At 38.9% G+C, this 19,426-nt stretch overlaps 1 protein-coding gene across 13 annotated transcripts in view; it reads left to right on the plus strand.

Moving 5' to 3' along the window:
- Window positions 1–19,426, plus strand: part of LOC109079587 (ELKS/Rab6-interacting/CAST family member 1-like) — a 202,909-nt gene that overhangs the window by 107,030 nt on the left and 76,453 nt on the right. Inside the window, exon 18 of one of the 13 annotated variants that reach the window (XM_042721741.1) lies at window positions 13,747–14,220. The exons of the other annotated variants lie outside the window; for them this stretch is intronic. Within the exon in view, the coding sequence (XP_042577675.1) occupies window positions 13,747–13,780 (34 nt within the window). The 3' untranslated portion in view covers window positions 13,781–14,220. Of the gene's footprint in view, window positions 1–13,746; window positions 14,221–19,426 lie in introns of those variants that run through there. 13 annotated transcript variants of the gene reach the window in all.

Below are 19,426 nucleotides of genomic sequence, written 5' to 3' on the forward strand. Positions count from 1 at the left end.
GTTGATCTTGATGAAGAGGCCCTTCTCAGATATTCGCTTAAAGGCATTAAGCCACTTGTTCATGTTTTAGTACTTGAAAAGAGCTGTCACCACCTGTGTGGTTCTTAGCTTAGTTCGTACTGTGAAACTCAAGCTCTTGCTTAGTTTTGCAAAGGTCTGGTCTACACAGTTGGTCCCTACCCATTTAGACACGGAGGGATCATCTAAATGACATGTAAAGTGGCAAGCCAGTTGGCTCCATTTGGAGCGTGAATTTAAGCTGAACTGGCCACAGCACACAGGATATTGAATTTGAAAGTTGGATTTACTTGGTGTTAGTTAACCAAAAAATGAAAATCATGTCGTTCCAAACCCGTAAGACCTTCGTTCATCTTCAGAACACAAATTAAGATATTTTTTATGAAATCCGAGAGCTTTCTGACCCTGCATAGACAGCAACATAACTGACACATTCACGACCCAGAAACCTAGTAAGGACATCATTAAAATACTGACACAGAAGAGAAGAAATTGTTGAGTAAAGTTGTTATTTTTGTTTTTTTTGTGCACAAAATGTATTCTCATAGCTTCATAAAATTGTGGTTGAACCACTGATTTGACATAAGACAATTTAATGAATGATGTCATGAATGAGGATGAATGAAGGTCTTAAAGGGAATTGGAATGGCATAAGGGTTAGTAATTAATGACAGAGTTTTCATTTTTGGATGAACTATCCCTTTAATCTGTCCATCTGTCATTCTACTGTATGTAATGTTACATCGTCCTGTCAGCTGTTTCTCAGTTTTCAAACTAGACTTTAAGTTGTCATTTTAGTTAGTTAAAAATTTGTTTTTACATTTCTTTGAATGTCAATTCATTAAAATTCTGTAAGTGAATTATAATTTCAGTTTAATTCTTAATGGCAACAACACTGCTTTTCAGATTGTGTTTATCTGAAATAAATGATATCACAATAATAGACTGTGGTGAAAAGTATTCATTTAAATAATGGCATAACAGACAACAAAGCGTAATACACCATTCAAAAAGTGTCCTAGGGGAAACTCTTTTGAAAAATTTATCCCATTAGCCTAGAAAACTGTAGAAAATCCAGTGGCTTGTATGAATTTAGTTATACCCTTAATCCCGGAAGTTGCTTTAAATCAGCCAATCAGATTAGACCGAGTTTGCCAGAGTAAGAAAGAGCTTTTAAATTTTGTGTACAGTTTTGTGTGCGGTCTGTGGACTCTTGCTAAACCTGCAGCGGTTTGCCGCTTACCCTTGCTGTAGTAGATCAATATCACTTAAAAAAAAAAAAATTCCCAACAACTCCCCACTCATGTCACAGCTGGAGCTTTTCATCTCCAGTGGGATTCCAATTATAAGGTTTGAGCATAAGCGCACATATGTGAGGAGTATGTTCGAAGGTGTTTAAATTGACACGGGGTGATGGTGAGGTTATCGGCTGGCCACAAAGTCTGTATTCGAAGGGTGGGTGAAGCTGCTAATTGCCCCTGTTAGCACCCTAGTTTCTTGGAGCGGAGCAGAATGGTCGGCTTATTACAGGGACGAATGCTTTAGAAAACAAACCTGCGGGTTGTCCAGCATGAAACCCAACCACAGTTGCTTTATCATGTTCACACAACTGATTCACAGCTTTTTGTGTGGCTTAAAGGGGTTTTTGTTTGGTTCACTTAGAAAAAACAAAGCAAAAAGGAACGATGGGAAAAAATGTTGGCACCTCATAGGGCTTGATAGGTATGCAATATAAAACTCCCATTAGCATCATCAAAAGAAGATTTCGAGGAAGTTCAAAAGATTTTATTTTTTCCCACTGCCTTGTTTTTATTGTTTTAAGATGTCAATCACCATGTCCAAATGTTCTTTGCCTTTGTAGATTTGTAATCTGTGAATGCTACCATCTTGTAGTGAATGATGCTTTTGTTAAAAAACAAAATGCCAAGTTCAGTGGGTGGTATGATTTAGTTGCCATAATGGGTGTAATAACACAGCGGACTTAACTCTCCCAGGCAAGCCATTCTTGGCAGCCTTGATGTAACGTTCTTAGGGGCGCTGGGGCGGATTTGTCTCAGGTATCTGGGTGGCAAGAGAGAGAGAATCTGACATGATCTCTTCTAAGAAGGCTGGAGCAGTCAGGGGCCATGAAGCCCTGGCCCGGAGATCTTAGCGAGCATGTGAACACGGATTATTACAGCATGGAGCCAATGAGGCTGGACGTGTGTGAGAGGCCAAGTGGGCCCTGCAGCGATTAGACGTTAAACAGCATATAATGTCATCGGCCCTTCCCGTCTCGACCCCATCGCTCATGTACCTGAGTGCCATAATCCAGCGAAATGTCGGGAAAGCGCAAAGACGCACGTAACGTCTCTGTAAATGTCAAGGCTGCTTAAAGATAACAGCGCGCCGGTGGTACCGATGTACGGCGAGACAGATCACATCAGACGTTGTTCGGTTTTCTTCTGGGGTCTTCTGCTGGATCCATAATCGTTACATCACATTAAGAGTGGCTTAATCATTCGATGTTAAACCAGCAGTGATAGGACAGTTCTCTTGTCCTACAGGAATGGGAATTGCAACCTCAACACCATTGCAAACTTTATCTGTAGCATTTAATAACCCTGATGTCATTCCAAACCTTTATGATTTTCTTTCTTCAGCGAAAAAAAATAAAAATAAATTATATATATATACATATGCAGAAATGTGCTGGTTGCTCTTTTCCATGCAATTACAACAAATAGGGACTTAAGGAGGTTTTTAAGTTTCAAAAAGACCCTAAAGCACCATAAGCTGTGCAACTTTTAATTTATTGTGTTTGTTTCTTCTTCAGACTTTAAAAGCTCCACAGACTTTGAAAGCACCATCACTGCCAGAAATAAATTGCTAAACTTTACCTTTAGGGCAAGGGTGTCCAAACCTGCTCCTATAGGGACACCTTTCAGCAAAGTTTAGTTCTAGCCCCAATTAAATAAACCTGAACCATCTAATCGAGGTCTTCAGGATCACTAGAAATGTTCAGGCAGGAGTGTTGGAACTACTGTAAGATCTGCAGGAAAGTTTTCTTCCCGGAGCAGGATTGGGGTTACAGCAGCTTAGCACTGGGTCAGTACACTTAAAAGGACTATTTTTTCAGGTTATCTACCTCTAAAATATGAATACCTTAGTACTTATAATATGTATCCTTAAGGTAATGGGATGAACATTTTAGGAGTAAATAAGATTCAAAGAAGTTCTTTTGAGGGTACCCACAAGCTTTTGTACCCCTGAAAGTACAATTTAAAAAAAAAAATCATTTTATTAAAGTTTCTTTAATCTTATTTATTCATCTCAGCATTATGGCAAACACCATTTGGTGTTGCATCTCTTAATTAGTCATAGTCACATTGCTTGAATATTTGGAAATGCAAATGAAATTTCAGTGAATATTAAGTATCTGTGTAATCTTTATGCAAAGCTATTTTATGGATTTAAAGGACTTGGAATATAGTACAGTAAATGCAAGTTGTACAGACTACTTAAATTGCACCTTTATGGTCCTTTTTGGATCTTGTTAAAGTCCCTCCCCACTTTTTTTAGTTGGTTTGAAAATAGCTTCTGGGACATTCTTCTAAAATTCTGCTTTTATGCCCAACAGAAGAAAGAAAGTCATATCAGTTATGTATATCACATTTATACATTTCATAATATCAGAATGTAATGAGCATGTTTAATCAAATCAGAGATATTTTTTTAGAATTCAAGTGTGTTCCAAGTAAGATTCAGGGTGAGTTTGAGGTTGATTCATACAGTAGATACTCTGTGTACTCTACACTGTAGTTAGACGGCTGCTCAGGAGACTGTTGTGCCTCAAGTCAGCGTTTGGTTTGGCAGGAATAAATCAAGTTGTTCTCTACAGGGAACTCCTGCTGTCTGACTGAGAACCAATACTGCACTTAAATCACCAACATCCTCACGCTAACAGCCATCGCTGATTCTCCATCACCGTAGGGATTCTTAGGATGATCTCAGCATTACACCACATCTGAGGACAGTTTGGAGGAGTGAATTTACACCTCTGTGTTGTTTATTTATTCCAGTTATTCAGAAAAACATGGAGACTTCTTATACACATGCATATTCTCTGAGGATAATCTGTAATGGATTAGCTATGGTTTATGTGAACTTGTACATCGGAGCGTTCAAGGACTTTAACTCATCTAAGTGTTTGGCTTTTCCGTCCTAACCCTGTCGAGATTCTAGCGCCGCCCCATAAATCATGCTCCGAAATTAAAAGGGTGAACTGGAAAACTCACAACGACAACTTTGAAGGAAAAAAAACAAGAGGTTAAATGGAGAAAGTGACGCTACAGCATAGCCTCTGCTATCACTGAAAGGGAGGGCTGAAAAATGTATTTCTCAAATGCAAACGCTCGCATACTCCTCCACTTCTGCTCCTCTCAGACGGCTTGGGAATGCTCAAGGTCAGGACTCAGGGATGCATATATCCATACATCTTATCAGTGCTGAGGTGAAAGCGAGGAACTCATGCTGGCAGCTCCTGTCTGCAAATAAATCATATTGACCGTCTCAGCCATATTCTTAAAATGGGCAGTGGCTGAACCCATCCACAGATATCCTCTATTCTGTCCTAAATCACTGTCATCTAAAATCACCCCCATCGTAAAATGAAAGTACTGTAAATGCCCCTTCTAAAGCTAGTGTCTGCCAGCTATATTCTATGACCCTATTTCAAATTTTCATGTATATTACTGTATCTCCAGAAAGTATAAGGGCATTTAAGCTCTGTCTGTCTGTCTATCTATCTATCTATCTATCTATCTATCTATCTATCTATCTGTCTGTCTGTCTGTCTGTCTGTCTGTCTGTCTGTCTGTCTGTCTGTCTGTCTGTCTGTCTGTCTGTCTGTTGTTCTATGAATCTGTCTGACATTATCGATCTATTGTTCATTTGTTTATTGTTTTATTTATTCTTTGTTCTGTCATTCATCTGTTGTAATGTTCATTCATTCTGTCATCCTCTTTTTTCCATCCATCCATCTTTCAGTCTCTCTGATAAAGTGACATTTTTAAATGTCTCAAGTGTAGAAAGAAAATTTTGCCTACATGTACTGGAGAAATTTGAGCTAGTGAGATTTTTATTTTTTTTATTTTTTGGTGTTATATATATAAATATATAATTATTATTATTTTTTTTTTTCAGAATGTGAAATTGCCATGTCCAAATTTAAAAAGCTTTCATCTCCTTTTTTCTGTGGCAGGGTACCATCCCAGCAGCCTGAAGTGATGAGTCAAATCTATTTTTAACCTGGAGCGTGCTCTGTTATAATTTTGGACATGTGCTGAGCTTCCCCTGCTGTTCGTTAGAAAAACAGCGCTCAGACATGAGCTTCACAGCTCTAGCACCTTGACAGAGTTTTGTTTTTGGTTCGTTTTTTTTTCCCCAAATATGTTGTTAGGGGATAGTCAAACTTGTTATAGGTGGCGTGTTATCAAGGCAAGCTATGTCAGTGTCCAAGAGCTCATTTACTCTCTTTATTTATAGATGAAAAACACTCGACCACTGATATACACACACACCGTACATACTGTGAGCTCTGTTTTTCTGGCTTGCGTCTCCTGTCCACACACACCTGCTCCTGAGGCAGTTTGCTTTGGCTCGGTGGTCCGCAGGCTGCTGTCCAGGGGGGGATGTTGCTCAAGGTGACAGGTTGGGACAGCATAATTAAACAGTCGGAAACGGGAGCGAAGAGATGCCAGGAAGAGTGAGGGAATGAAGGGAGGGGTGTTGTTGAGCAATACAGACTCGTGTTGAAGGCAGGTGCTTGATAAGATGAAAGAGGGATGAAACTGAGGAGAGCTGCCAACTTCTGGGCAGAGAGGGAACTGGAGTGAGCGCTGCCACCTCAGGCCAAACACAACACGGAGGAGTGGACTGCGGCCAAAGGACCTCCGTGCGCACCCTGTGAATTTATGTCTGAACCACACGTTTCTCTCACACGTTTTTTTATCGTAGTAACGCTCATTTTCGTTCGGGTCTGTGGTCAGAGCCGTTTCTTTGCATTAATGTATTAGCTGCTGAGGCTATGGCTTTATCCACCGTTTTATACACATCCTGTCATTCTGCCATATAGCAGATGAATGAACTGTGGAGTGAGTGGTTGTTTGGCACCCGAGTTCATACATTATAGGTTCTCTGTGTCTTTCTTTCACTGTATATATTGGATAAGAATCATGCATGGAACAGCGGAGGACATTCAACATTCCCAGTCAACCTGTTCCTGTTTTCCCCCCTCATGAACCCGCTGGAGTTCAAATAACCATAATATAACTGCTTTAACAGATCAAACGCTTAAAACTCATGTGCTTTAAGATATTTGACTGAATCATAATTACTGTGAAACTCTTATTTTGAATACTGTATTGTTTTCTGAACCTCTTGAGAATTTTAGAAACTGTTTTTTGGTGGGTTGTCAGAGCTTTACATTAAAGTCAGTTTTATTTGTACAGCGCTTTTCACAATACACAATTTCAAAGTAGCTTGACAGTACAATACTGTAGAATACTGTCCACATTTATCAGGTTAGAGCTGGGCAATATGGTTGTTTACTTATTGTGGTGGAATAAACGATAAAGATTTGCTGTCTAGAATATATTGCTTTATGTATATTTGTTTTACTAGGGGGTTTGGGTGGTTGCTAGGGTGTTTCTAGGTGGTTGCTTGGAATTTTGGGGGATTTTTCCAGAGTATTGCTATGTGGTTTCTAGAGGTTTTAGTACTTGCCAGGATGTTGCTATTTATTAATGGGGATTTTAGGTGGTTCTTAGGGTGTTGCTAGGTGGTTACTTAGGGTTTTCGGGATTGCCAGCGTGTTGTAATGTGGTTTCTAGGGGTTTATGTGTTTGTTAGGGTGTTGCTATACATTGATGGGGTGTTGAGTGGTTGCTAGGGTGTTGATAGGAATTTTGGGGGTTGCCAGGGTGTTGCTATGTATTTATAGGGGATTTTGGGAGGTTGTTGGGGTGTTGCTAAGTGGTCGCTAGCGATGTTGCCTGAGTTTTGCTAATTGGTTTCTAGGGGTTTAGCGATTGCCAGGGTGTGGTTATGTGTTGATGTGGGTTTTAGGTGGTTCTTACTGTGTTTCTAGATGGTTGCTCTGGATTTTTGGGGGTTGTTGGAGTGTTGCAATGGAGTTTCTAGGGGTTTCAGTGCTTGCCAGGGTGTTACTCTGTATTGATTGGGGTTTTGGGTGGTTGCTAGGGATTATGGGGGTTGTTAGGGTGTTGCTGGGTGGTTGCCAGGGATTTTGGGGGTTGCCAGAGTGTTCTATGTGGTTTCTAGGGGTTCTGTATTGATTAGTATTTTGGTAGCTCTACATAGTTGCTTACAGGCCCAATTCCTGTGGTATTTTAGTCTCAAAATATGGCTCAAGTTCCTTCTTCAAAGTTTATAGGATTTTTGTTTCTGCCAGCTTTACTGAAAATCATTAATCTGATTGCTTAAAGCTAAAATATACTTTTCCTTTTAAAACAAGCTGCAAAATTTTGTGCATTATTAATGTTTATTGTGCGAACAGTGCTGGGAGAGTTACAGGCCAAAATTGAATGCTTGGAGTTAGAGGTTTGTTCAAATCCCTTTGGCTTAGCAAGCACTGCTAATTAGAAAACAATACAGATTTATTCTGCCTAACAGACTCGTTTCCTTTTTAAAGACCTCTAGGTCTTTGTTGCCATGCATACAGCTGAGAACCAGCACGTGAACAGACCCAGGGCTGTTCTCAAGTCAAGCCGTCACTGCCCAAAACGTGCGCTTCTGCAGATCGACAGGCCTGTGAATTGAGACGCGCTTTGACTCACGGCCTGAAATCACAGCGGGATTTTAAACCGAGCTGAATCCGCAGCACTCCCCGGTCCCCTGTGCTTGCCTTAAGCTGTGCACAGGAAAGAGAATGGAATACATATCAGCCGTTTTATCATGTGAAGCGAGAGACAAGAGCCCTCTGGATTTCTCTGAAATGTCTGATTTACGAAAGGGAAAATTGATTTTACAAATGAGCAAGATTTTTTTCTCTCCCCTCTCTCTGTTTCCATTTCGCTTGGTTAGCAACGGGTTCATTGTCCACGGCACGGCTGATGTGCGTGTTATTCTGTCCCTCATTTACGATTATTGTACTTGATCTGAATACAGCTAAATAAATCTCTCAGCAAGCTCATGTTAACGGACCCCGGTGGCGACTTTTATAGGTTTCCTCTGATTTGCAACCGAAGGATCATTTTCCCTCCACAGCAGCATCAATATTAGGTTGTTTTTGATGGAAAACTGGGAGCCTGCTGTGACCTCACATTAATCGAAGTGCAGCGGCGAATGAATCTCCATCACGATTCGGGAATCGTAGCCCTAATCGAGAGGGTAATGTATCAAAATGGAAAATGAATTAATCCTCTCTTGTGTTTGCCGGGCTTCTCGGGTTTCTTAACTGTGTGAGACGGAGACAGATGTTGCTCAGCTGAAAGAGGCCTGTTGTACCTGTGTAAAAGGATAGCCGCCAAGCGAGTCTCCTGCCGTTTCATTGTGCGGTGTTGACATCAATACTGTTGTTATTTTGGAAGCAATTCCTTGTGAATTACGAAAGCCTTGAGTATTCGGTACTGAGAGGAGGAATGAACTGTGCTGGCGGTCAACAGTAGCAATTTTGTTTTGTTTTTCATGCTAGGTTTGTAGCCCTGTGACTCTTAAACTGTGGTACAGTATGTTCCCACACGGGACCCGTCCCAAGGGGTCAAGGTTTGGCTGGTTAGCTGGGTCCAGTTAGTCTGCTGGAAGTTACCATTACTGCACTGACTCTTAAAAGTACCTTTCAGGCTTTGATGGTATTTCACAGCATTTCGTTATATTGTAGTACATCATGTGATTTGTATTTCATGTCACATCTCATAATGTCATGAAAGCATTTTCCTGCAACACCTCAGTGAATAGGAAGTTACATGCTCGTTGAGATGAATGACAGTGCTAATGGATAGTGGTTTCCAGGTATTGTAGATTCCCTTTATCACCAAAAGAGCCATTTATCACACTATTTTATTTTATTTAATTTTTATTTCATTTCTTGGTTTGCAGAAAGTCCCCAATGGTACGCTGTACATCCTTAGAATTTAAATAGCTTAAAACCAGCTCAGTCTAGTGTAGAATAATGATATATATACGTGTGTTGGAATAATCGGGGTGTGTGAGATTTACACTCATGCGTTCCATACATTGAATGCGAGGGCTCTCCGAGTCATCCTGCACTCCGCTGTTTTTTATTTATTTATTCCCTGATGTCAGACCCCACATCCCACTACACAGCATCCTAAATCTGCTGCCTGCCATCTCAAGGTGAAAGGGATAAATTCACCTCCCCAGCTTTGGGGGTCTGCTTCCATCTACTCATCCCTAAAGAATCTTCCTTTTGCTTTATGGCTGCCTTTGTCCCGGATGCCAGAGAGGGGCAGCGATGAGTGGGCCACGCCAGTGGGGATCGTCTCGTCTTGTTGAGGTTTGGCTTGTTGAATACTGACCTGTATTTTAGGCATCATTAACGGTCCCAACAATATTTTAAGGAAGGAAAACTTTTGATACATCACAGGCTTTTCCGCCAACTCCAGCTTTAATAACTTTTTAATTCCTGTTGTGAATTGTCTTTGTAATGCCATGTGTATCTTTTGTAAGGCTACACTGCATCGTTTTTTTTTTTTTTTTTTTTTTTTTTTTTTTTTTTGCATGGTTGCAGAAGTTCCCTTTTGCGTTTCTTTGTTACCCTCTTTCTGCGATCGGCACTCATCTTTTTCTCCATTTGATGTTTGTTTAAATCTTTCACTAAGGAGGCAGCTTTGTGCTGATTTGAGGGAAATCACTTGAAACACACTTGCAGCATACATCACTACAGAACACTTCTCGCAACACTACAGAAAGCAGAAAAGAAGCAAGACAAGTCCTCTCATCTGCATCTTCAGCAATTCTGATGCAGTTTAATAATTTCTGATGTCATTATCAAATCATCTGTGCCAGTTCATTGTCTTGGGAGGAAGAGGTCGGACTTTAGAACTGTGCAGTACTCAAAAGACAACTACAGACTTCTTATTTAATTATAAGAACAGAAAATGAGTTTAAATAAGTGCATGTTACTTTTTATATTAATATGAATTTTATTAATGTTAATTTATTGCATTATTAATATTTTACAGCACTTATTCCATCTGTGGTACCTTATGTTGATAACAAGCAAGTGTTATATCGTTTTTAATAATATTTAGAATTATTTTTGTTTCTACTTTTTTAGTTTTAATTTTAAAGTTTGTCCTTTTTTTGTTATCCTCACTACTGATTTTCCTTTTTTTTATCTATATCATTTTTATTACAGTTTTAGTTATTTTAATATATATCAATTTAATCTACATGAAAAAAATTTGGCAAATAGCTGAAACAAAATAAGTTTTTAATTTAATGTATTTCATTTTATTTCAGTTATTGTTTATATTTTATTTTAAGTGATTATTTGTTTTTATTGTTTTAGTTAACCAATAACCTTGTAACACTAAAAAAACTTAAAAAAATATAAAAAATACAAAAACACATTCAAAAATTATATATATATATACACACACAAAAAAAAAAAAACCACACACACACCTGTTATTCATTTCTCAATTATTAATTTCTTTCTAATTAGTCATTTTTTTCAAAACTGAACATAATTGGCAAAGTGTAAATCCGTAGTTTAAATGAAGTGAATGATTGACAGATAAGTAGGCGGTCCTTCACTACTACCTGGGATGCTTCAGAGTGCATCAGTGTTTTCATTTCAGATGCCGTTGTGTTTTTGATTATTTCGGAATGTGTCTGAGTGATCGAATCAAAAGTTTCCCGCAGTTGATCGGATCACTCAGACCTCTTAATAGCAGGTATAAACGGGGCCTGTAAGATGGAAACCATTCTCAAGCAGACCAGGTCGCGATCTTCCTTAATTACTCTGTACTTTGTTCATACGGTCAGGATGAGTTGGCATGATTTGGCAGAGCTTCTTACTTCAAGGCAATTAAACGAGGAGCAGTTTGAGCCGCTCATTTCTCTACATATTTAAATCCAAACCCAGCGCAGCTGTCCAGCACAGCCACGAGCAGAAGGCAAAGAACAGATCTGAAGCTAATTGGGCTAACAGCGCTGGCTCTGTGTCAGTCCCTTCTGCCCCGCTGGCTAACAGGACTCCTGATAGCCGCCCTCCAGGGAGCGCTTCACAGCTGCACTTCTTAAGAGCTCATTTCCCTAATAGCAGCCCCATTTTCCTCTCTTCCCTTATCTCTATATTGTTTCTTTTCATCTCTCTCTTTTATTCCTGTACTTTTCTCTGGTGCCTCGCCATTGGCCGCCTTCGGCAGGCCCATTCGTCAGGTATGTGGCACGGACCGGACCACATACATATGGCAGCGCTCAGGGAAAGTGAACGTCTGATTAAAAAGAGCGAGCTTCAAATGCTTGCTGTTATATGTGCTTTATTCCAGCATGTTTGTGTTTGTATAATGAGGGGGATCTCTAAGCCCACTTCAAACTCCTCATGAGTAATTACCGCCGTAGCGGCTTTGTTTGCGGAGAGAGAGTGTGGCATCTGTGCAGGATATGTTTGTTTTGGCTGGAGGCCATTTTGAAGCTCTTGTTAGTGTACGCATTAACAAATATCTTGTTTGCGGCCGTGTGTTCGCTTGAGCTACAGTGTATTTATATATCTGGCTGGCTCGGTAATAGGAAAGCCATCTCGTCCCCAGGCTGTGATTATACGGAGGGCAGTGGGGTTGACTTCCACAGGGGGGCATCCTCCGCCCCCTCCATCCCACATCAAAGCATCCCTGTCTGGGAATCAAGGCCAATGAGCCCCTGCCACTTTTTCCGCCCCGTATCTGCGTACAGAACCGCTGGGCTGAGAGGAGCGATTGACTTGTGAAGGACTTCATTAAAGCCCGAGGAGACATTCCAAGTCCTTCATCCATCTGTTTTCCTCCTGTGTTCCCTCCCTCCATTTGTCTCTCTGTATTCCACATCCTCTTTCCCTTTTGGCTCCTTCCTCTCCGGATTAGCGATCACGTTTATGTGAAGAACACACATCCACTCGTCTGGTTGGATACTGGTGTCTGTCTATAGATGGTTAACCTGGAGTGGCTGATGAGATTCAGTTCTGAGATTGAGATACATGGGCTCTAACTGTGTACATTGAAATCTGAAAGAGTGAGACCACACTAAAAAATATATATATAAATGTTTGGGTTTAGAAAATAAAGAAAAGTGATTATTCATCTTATTAATCATAAGCAAATTTAGTTTTAAAAGTTGTTGTAGGATTTCATATGGACCAATTTTTTTGTTATAGATTTTGAAATGGCAATAAGCAATTCATATAAATTAGCTGTTTTAACTGTTTTTCATGAATAATAATAATAATAATAATAATAATAATAATAATAATAATAAAATATTAGTAGTATTGTTTTTTGTTAATATTGCTGTCGATTTTGTTGTCTGTTAAAAAATCAATTATTATTAGTTATTATTATACAACTTAAAAATGGCAATAAACAATTATTTTTACCTTTTTCATAATTTTATGTGCTATAAAATTAAATACAATTAAATGTTTAAATGTTAAATGTATATTTTATTTTTACTGAGCTCCACAGCAGTTCATTGTGGGGTAGTGGAATAATAATAATAATATTTTTGTTATTTGTATTGTTTGTTGATATCAATATTGTTGTTAATTTTGCTGTTCTTAATAATGCTATTAAATATCTAATAATAAAATTCGTATTTGTATTATTATTATTAATAATAATATATTGATTGTTGCTATTGTTATTAATATAAAATATATTATTAATGTTTTTTGTTGTTGCTGTTAATATTTTTTAAAGATCAGCATTATTATCAATAATGCTGTTTACAGTAAATAACATTAATAATATTTTACTCTTTAATTAATGTTTTTATTTAATTTTTTTTAATTTTAATTTTTTTTTAAGAATTAATTTTATTTATACGTTTTTGTTGATAACAATCTGTCTTGGTGTCAGATCTGTCAGACGCATTTTCACAAGTGGTCTCAGACTTTTGGATCCCTGTCTCTCTGTCTCTCTGTCTGTCTGTCTGTCTGTCTGTCTGTCTGTCTCATCTCTCTTTTGCTGTCTTTTGTGTCTTCTTATGGTAGAACATGCTTTGATCATGAGCTTTCTCTGCCGTTCCTGTCTGTCTCTCAGGCATCGGCAGATTTGAAGAGGTTTTGCTCCAGCTCCACCACCCCTCTCTAGTTCACAATCCCAGGGAATACCTGTGAAGATTAGTGTCTGGCCTAGAAAAGGGCTCAGTCTATTTTAGTCCGGAGGGGGATGCAGGTGGGTGGCCTGCTGTGAAAACCTCACTCATGTGATGCCCTAATTTCTCACCCTTGATAATTTCATCTCACTCATTCCTTAATATCTTTTATGCACCTCTTTATCTTCCCGTTCCCCCTCCAACTGTATCTTTTTCTGCCGTCTTTTGTCTAGTTTCTTCTATCCATGGTTGTCTTTTGTCTCTCCCAGTCTTTGTTCTCTCCTTCGTCAGCAGTTGGTGTATTCCCCTCCGTTGCGCTGTGTTCGCGCCCCCCTTGCCGAGGCCTGAGCACTGTGTGAATCTGAGCACATGAATACTTAAAGATCCCATTTTCCGCTGCTTTTCTCCGAGGTATGATCGGCATGTGCGCGGTCCAGCTCGCTGATCCCCGACAATGTTAACACATGTCTACAACAAAGAGGAGACACGTACCCCCTCCGCCTCGCCAGACCTTTCATCTCCACACCATGCTATCTGATAAAGCGACGGCCAGAACCCCCATCGGATCGGCGCAGAACTGCGGGCCTGTGTGAGCATCTCAAACCAATCGCCCTGTATGACACTGAGATGAATCAGATCACTCTCCTCTTCCCCTATATCACTCCTCTCGCTCTCACTCTCTCTCATCTTCAGTATGTACTCGTGATAAAGGGCTGAAAGGTGCATGTCATTCTGTATTAGCATCAGTGCACTTTTCACCTGCTCATCTACTGGAGGGTTTGTGTTCTAAACATACTAAGCTGCCTTGCTGCCTACTAAGGGAGCATTTTAATAGAATGGAACATCATAAACTGATTTGCAATACATACCAAAAATACTCTCAATAGACTTGGCTCATCATTGAGTTTTTTGTTAGCATGTTGCTAAGCTGATGGCATGGAAAGGACATAAAAACTGGGTAAAATAACATTTTAATTAGACTGAAAATTATCATTTATTATTGTCATCTTGAGGAATTTGTCACTGTGCTCACAGCAATTAATTGTGGCTCAATAATAATAATAATAATAATAATAATAATAATTGTTTTGTAAATATTAATAATTAAAATAATTATTAAATTATTTATAACTAACAAGGCTGCAAAAAATGTAAAATAATAATAGTTTTTATTTTGTTATTAATATTGTTATTAATTGTGTTGTTATTAATAAGGTTGCTAAAATTTGTTGTAAAATATATTTATTTATTTGATGTAATAATAATAATAGTTATTATTATTTTTATTATTAATACTACTGCGGTTCTGTTGTTGATGTTATTAGTATTCTTATTATTAATGAGACTGTTAAATATTTACCAACAATAATATTTATTTATTTATTTAATTTTACTGTATTTTTGGTTGGTTTTTCAATTTATTTTAAACCATGGCCTTTCAATCTACTCAAAAACATACATATAAACTCCTAAAATAAAAATATATATATCTTAAAATGAAAATGGTTTTGAAACTGGGATACTAGTCATTTGCCATTCTAGAGGTTAAACGGTTTGTTGCTTGGGTTTGTTAAATACATAAACAGTGTAGTTTATTAGGATGAACTTCCTTGTAAACTTGTACTCAATTCCTTCTCCAAAACATGCAGTTCACACTTCCTAATTGCAGCATTGTTAGCATTTGTGTGTGTGTGTTTTTTTTTCTTTTTTTCTGTGTGGATATTTGTAAAGAGTAGCTAATGGGCCGTAGTTCTGCTGGAAATTCACTTGAGCGTGTTGAACATGAACAACACCCCAAAACTCTCCCAACGGACATAAAGTGCTGCCATCAACACGGGCCTGAACGCTACAGGCGATAAATAACAACTCAGCTCTGTCTGGGCTTAACGTCACTCCACACATATAGTTATGTGCAGATCTGCCTTTTTCTGTGTTATTACTGACAGTGTTTATGTCTATGAGATCATTACAAAACGTCCTAGATTGCAATGATTACAGGTGATTACTAGAGACAGAAAATTTTGACGGCTAGGAATATATAACATCCATTTTGAGTGTGTGGACTGAGCCGGGTCAGTCTGAAATCAAGTGGGAATACAGTGTCAGAAACCGTGTTTCTCAGAGTAAAGCAGAAATGTCTTTTTCATTATCCTTATTGAGGCATTTGTTACTTGACGTTCTCGCACTTTTTCACTCAGCCCTCTCTCTCCTCCTCAAGTTTTGGTGAAATTATGTAGACGCTGCAGCTCTCGCTGCCCTAAAATTACAATACTGTGTGATCTTTCGGGGAAATTGTGCATATAATATCAGAAAATTCAGAGCTCAGCATGTTTTCTCTGTTCCAAGGCGCTGTAAAACGCTCGCTGGCTTTGTTTCTTCCTGATTTTACTCTTCCCGCTCTTTTAAAATCTCGAAATCAAGAAAACGGAGCCGTAAAAAAACGAGTCCCGCAGGACTCTTCAGTCAACCCTTCATTTAAATACCAAGCTGTGTTTTTTAACTTTAATTGCTCTTGTATTGCCAATTTTTTTTCAGCTATAATCTCTGCTTAACAAAACGGATTTCACAAAAAAGGCACAGGGAGAAAAAAAACACTGCCTTTTCACTTGATTATACGTTCCCGTGCCAAGCAATTATCGTCCTTAAATATCTATTCTTTAAAAAGGGAAGGAAAAAAGAAAGATTGACTTAAAGAGAGCAGTGACTGAAAAAAACAGAAAAGCAAAGTAGAACTGACAGGCAATCATTTTACAAAGAAATGATCCCAGCAAACGAAAAGGAGAGATATTCAATTATCAGACATTTGCAGGAAGGGTGCCTATGGGTCATTTCAGTTAAGCGGTTAAACATTTTCATGTCTCCATCATATGTGTCTTAATATACTGGATAAAATATTAAACTCTCTGATTTTCTTGACTTTCATCATAATTAAATGAACGTGGGGTGAATTTTAAATGATTTCACTACTTTGGTTTGAGCAGAGGTGCACTGCCAGAATGAAAATGACCAATTCCTAGAGATATAGTCCAGGTGTTTTGTATTGTTCCTTCTCTAATCAAAGTGTTTCAATTAAAACATGCTTTCTTTGGAATTTAGTTTTAATTAGTAATCATTCTATGATTTTTCCAGTCTTCACTTTCCATCCATTTGTGTAAAACATGCAGAATTTTCCTTTGCGTTTTGGTCATCTTGCCATTTCTGCATGTGGTTAAACAAGAAATCAGACACACAGATGCAGTGGATAACACATTTAAGATTCTGTTTGATGTGAAAAGAAGGCTGTATATAGGGTTTGTGTTTTATAAAGCAGTTCTTTAATTTGATTGGACAAGCAGCGTTCCATAACGGCGCTGTAACCATTTACTGTTTATATCAGCCTCGTATGTTTGCCTGGTTTCTCAATCTTTGTCAAGTGGTTCTCTTTGCTTGCTTTCAAAAGTTGTGATTCTGCGACGGCTTTATCTCTGACCCCAAGACCATGTCTGTTCCTTTTAGTTCCTCTCCTCTCCAAGCACTGACTGTGAATCATTTATATGATGCCCTTGGACGTCTGACCCATTTCCTGACTACACTGTGTACCCGCCATTTCAGCTTTTCAATCCCAGTGTCTGGAACTTTCTGGAACACTATCTCACTAAAAGCTTTCAGCAGGCGGCGGATAATTCTCAAATTCGCACTTTGAGTCTTAAGCTCTTACCCTCTGTGTGTGTGTGTGTGTGTGTGTGTGTAGGCTTACTTAGTTAAACTTTAAGGAGGTTAGCAAAATCTGTCCCCCAGGGAACATGTCAATGAAGGTCAAAAAAATAAAAATATATATATATATTTTTTTTTTTTCAGTAAAATTCAACATTACATTTTTTTTCTGAGAAAGTTTCTCTGTAACTGTCTCCTGGACTGTCAAAACTTCACACATAAAAGGACAAGCTCAGGTGTCCTATTAAATGGAGAAGAAGCTGTTCACAGAGTCTGCTTTTCATCCATTTTGATTGTTTTTAGATTCAAGGTGAATTATTATAATAACTAAGTGCTTATTTACTAGCGAGCGTGTGTGTGTTTGTGTGTTTGTAGGGGAGAGAAAATGATTGACAGGCCAGTCATGACAGTGTGCTGGCTCAGCCTGAAGTTGTCCATATTTTCGACAGGAAATGGCTCTCACGGTATCAGACACTTGAATCTTGCTCGTTAAAATCTACCTCCTATTACTGAGGAAAAAAATCTCTCTCTTTCTCTCCTAACCCTTTCTCTCTTTCACCCCCCTTATTTTTGTGGAGAACTTTTGCCAGTTAGATTGACAGGTGAGCCACAGTTACAGTGCGGGCCTCCTGTCACAAGTCACTCTGTAGCTGTCGCCATACTGGCATCTGTCAAAGGTGCTCAGCTCCTTCAGCAGATTAACATCGCTGACATGGAGAGGGGGATGTGGGGGTAAGAAACTGAGAGAAGGGGAAGAGAGAGCAGGGGAATGTGGAAAAGATTAGCCGGGATGGCTAGAAGGGGGAAAGGCTGATATGTGCGCTCTGTCTTGTCATCTGTTTCTGGTGGAGTGGAGTGAGGGAGTCTGAGCTGTCTTGCCTTTTCTCCGTCTCTCAATCCCTCGCTCTCTCTTTTCGCTTGTGTGGTCCGAGTATTTTCCTCCCCGGCAGCTGCTCACCCTCTTAAAGTTCCTCTGAGTGGCCCTAAAGATGAAGCTTGTGATAGCAAACATCAGCAGGACGAGAGTGGAGAGACTTACCTCTGCTCTGCTTTTGTTCTGCCACAAGAGAGAGAGAAAAAAAAAGTTCGCTGAGGTGCTTATGGGACTTTCTTGCTTTTAAGTGAACATCTTGAACGCTTCAGAGAGAGCTGAAAAAAAGCTTGACTTTGAAACCTCACACGCCCAGGTGTGTCAAAGGCTCACTTTGAAAGCCGAATCGATCACTTCACCTTTGTCTCTCGGTCTTGCACCCCAAAACCGTTTTTTCCACCTCGTTTTTATTTTTAAACTTCAAAGTGGGACCCAGCCTCACCGTCTCCCTCCCTCTTTGCTGCCCTGTGCTCGTTGGGCTCAAGGAGGCCCAGGAGCTGCGTCTGAAGTGTTGGGTAAAGATGAGATCCAGACCCTCACTCCCCACTGTAAATCACTCCATGGCTGGTACACCCTGCTGGGCCCAGAAATATGGCCCTCAGGGGCCCTACTTCAGTACCAGGTCCCCAAACCCTGCAGTATTGGAGTCGTAAATGGAGCTTGAGTGTGTGGTTGCATGTCTGTTTTTGTGTGTACTTCTTGATGAGATGTTCCTTTGAAGTAATAATTAGAAGTGATTTTTAGTTGATGTGATTTTTTTTTTTTTTTTTTTTAAATCTGCATCTAATAATTGATGCCAAATATTATTTTCCCATGTTTAGAATAATATATTTAATATTATCTGATTTTCATACAGAATTAGAATTTTTTTTCTTCTTTTTTTTCAGTTGATCTCTTTCCTAGCCTTGAAAGAGCATTTGCTCTGAATTTATTGGCGTTCTGACGTTGGAAACACATGACCTCCCACATTTACATGCAGTATAGTGACACCTACAGTGTACTTAAAATAATACATATAATTATTTACATGTACTGGCATGATCAGACTATTGCTAATATTTGAGTAAAACATTATAATAATATTATAATATTATATTAATATAATAATAATAATAATCTAAATCAGTGCTATTGTTGGGCCTGTTCACACCTGGTCACTTCATGCATTTTATGTGATCGGATAGATATTAGATTGTGAAAAGACCCTCCGAAATACCCCAAGTCAGCGAAGGACAGCCCTGCACTCAACACATGATCATCTTCATTAAAAATAGTAAGTCTAACTTATCTTTCCAGTGCTTTCAGTTCTTTAATCTTAAAATTAGCTGATGATGAATAAAATGCAGTGTGTATCTGTTGATTTCATTGACGTGAATGCTGTTAAAATTTGCATGTAGCACGGGAATTGAAGATCAGGGTTTATTTACACATTCATGTGGCCAAGTATAAATGGAACCATATGAACAAATCAGATAGCAATCCGATAAGAGAAAACGCATGACGTGACCAGGTATAAACAGGCCCTTT

This window comes from Cyprinus carpio, chromosome B4 (assembly GCF_018340385.1).
Source record: "Cyprinus carpio isolate SPL01 chromosome B4, ASM1834038v1, whole genome shotgun sequence".
Taxonomy (NCBI): domain Eukaryota; kingdom Metazoa; phylum Chordata; class Actinopteri; order Cypriniformes; family Cyprinidae; genus Cyprinus; species Cyprinus carpio.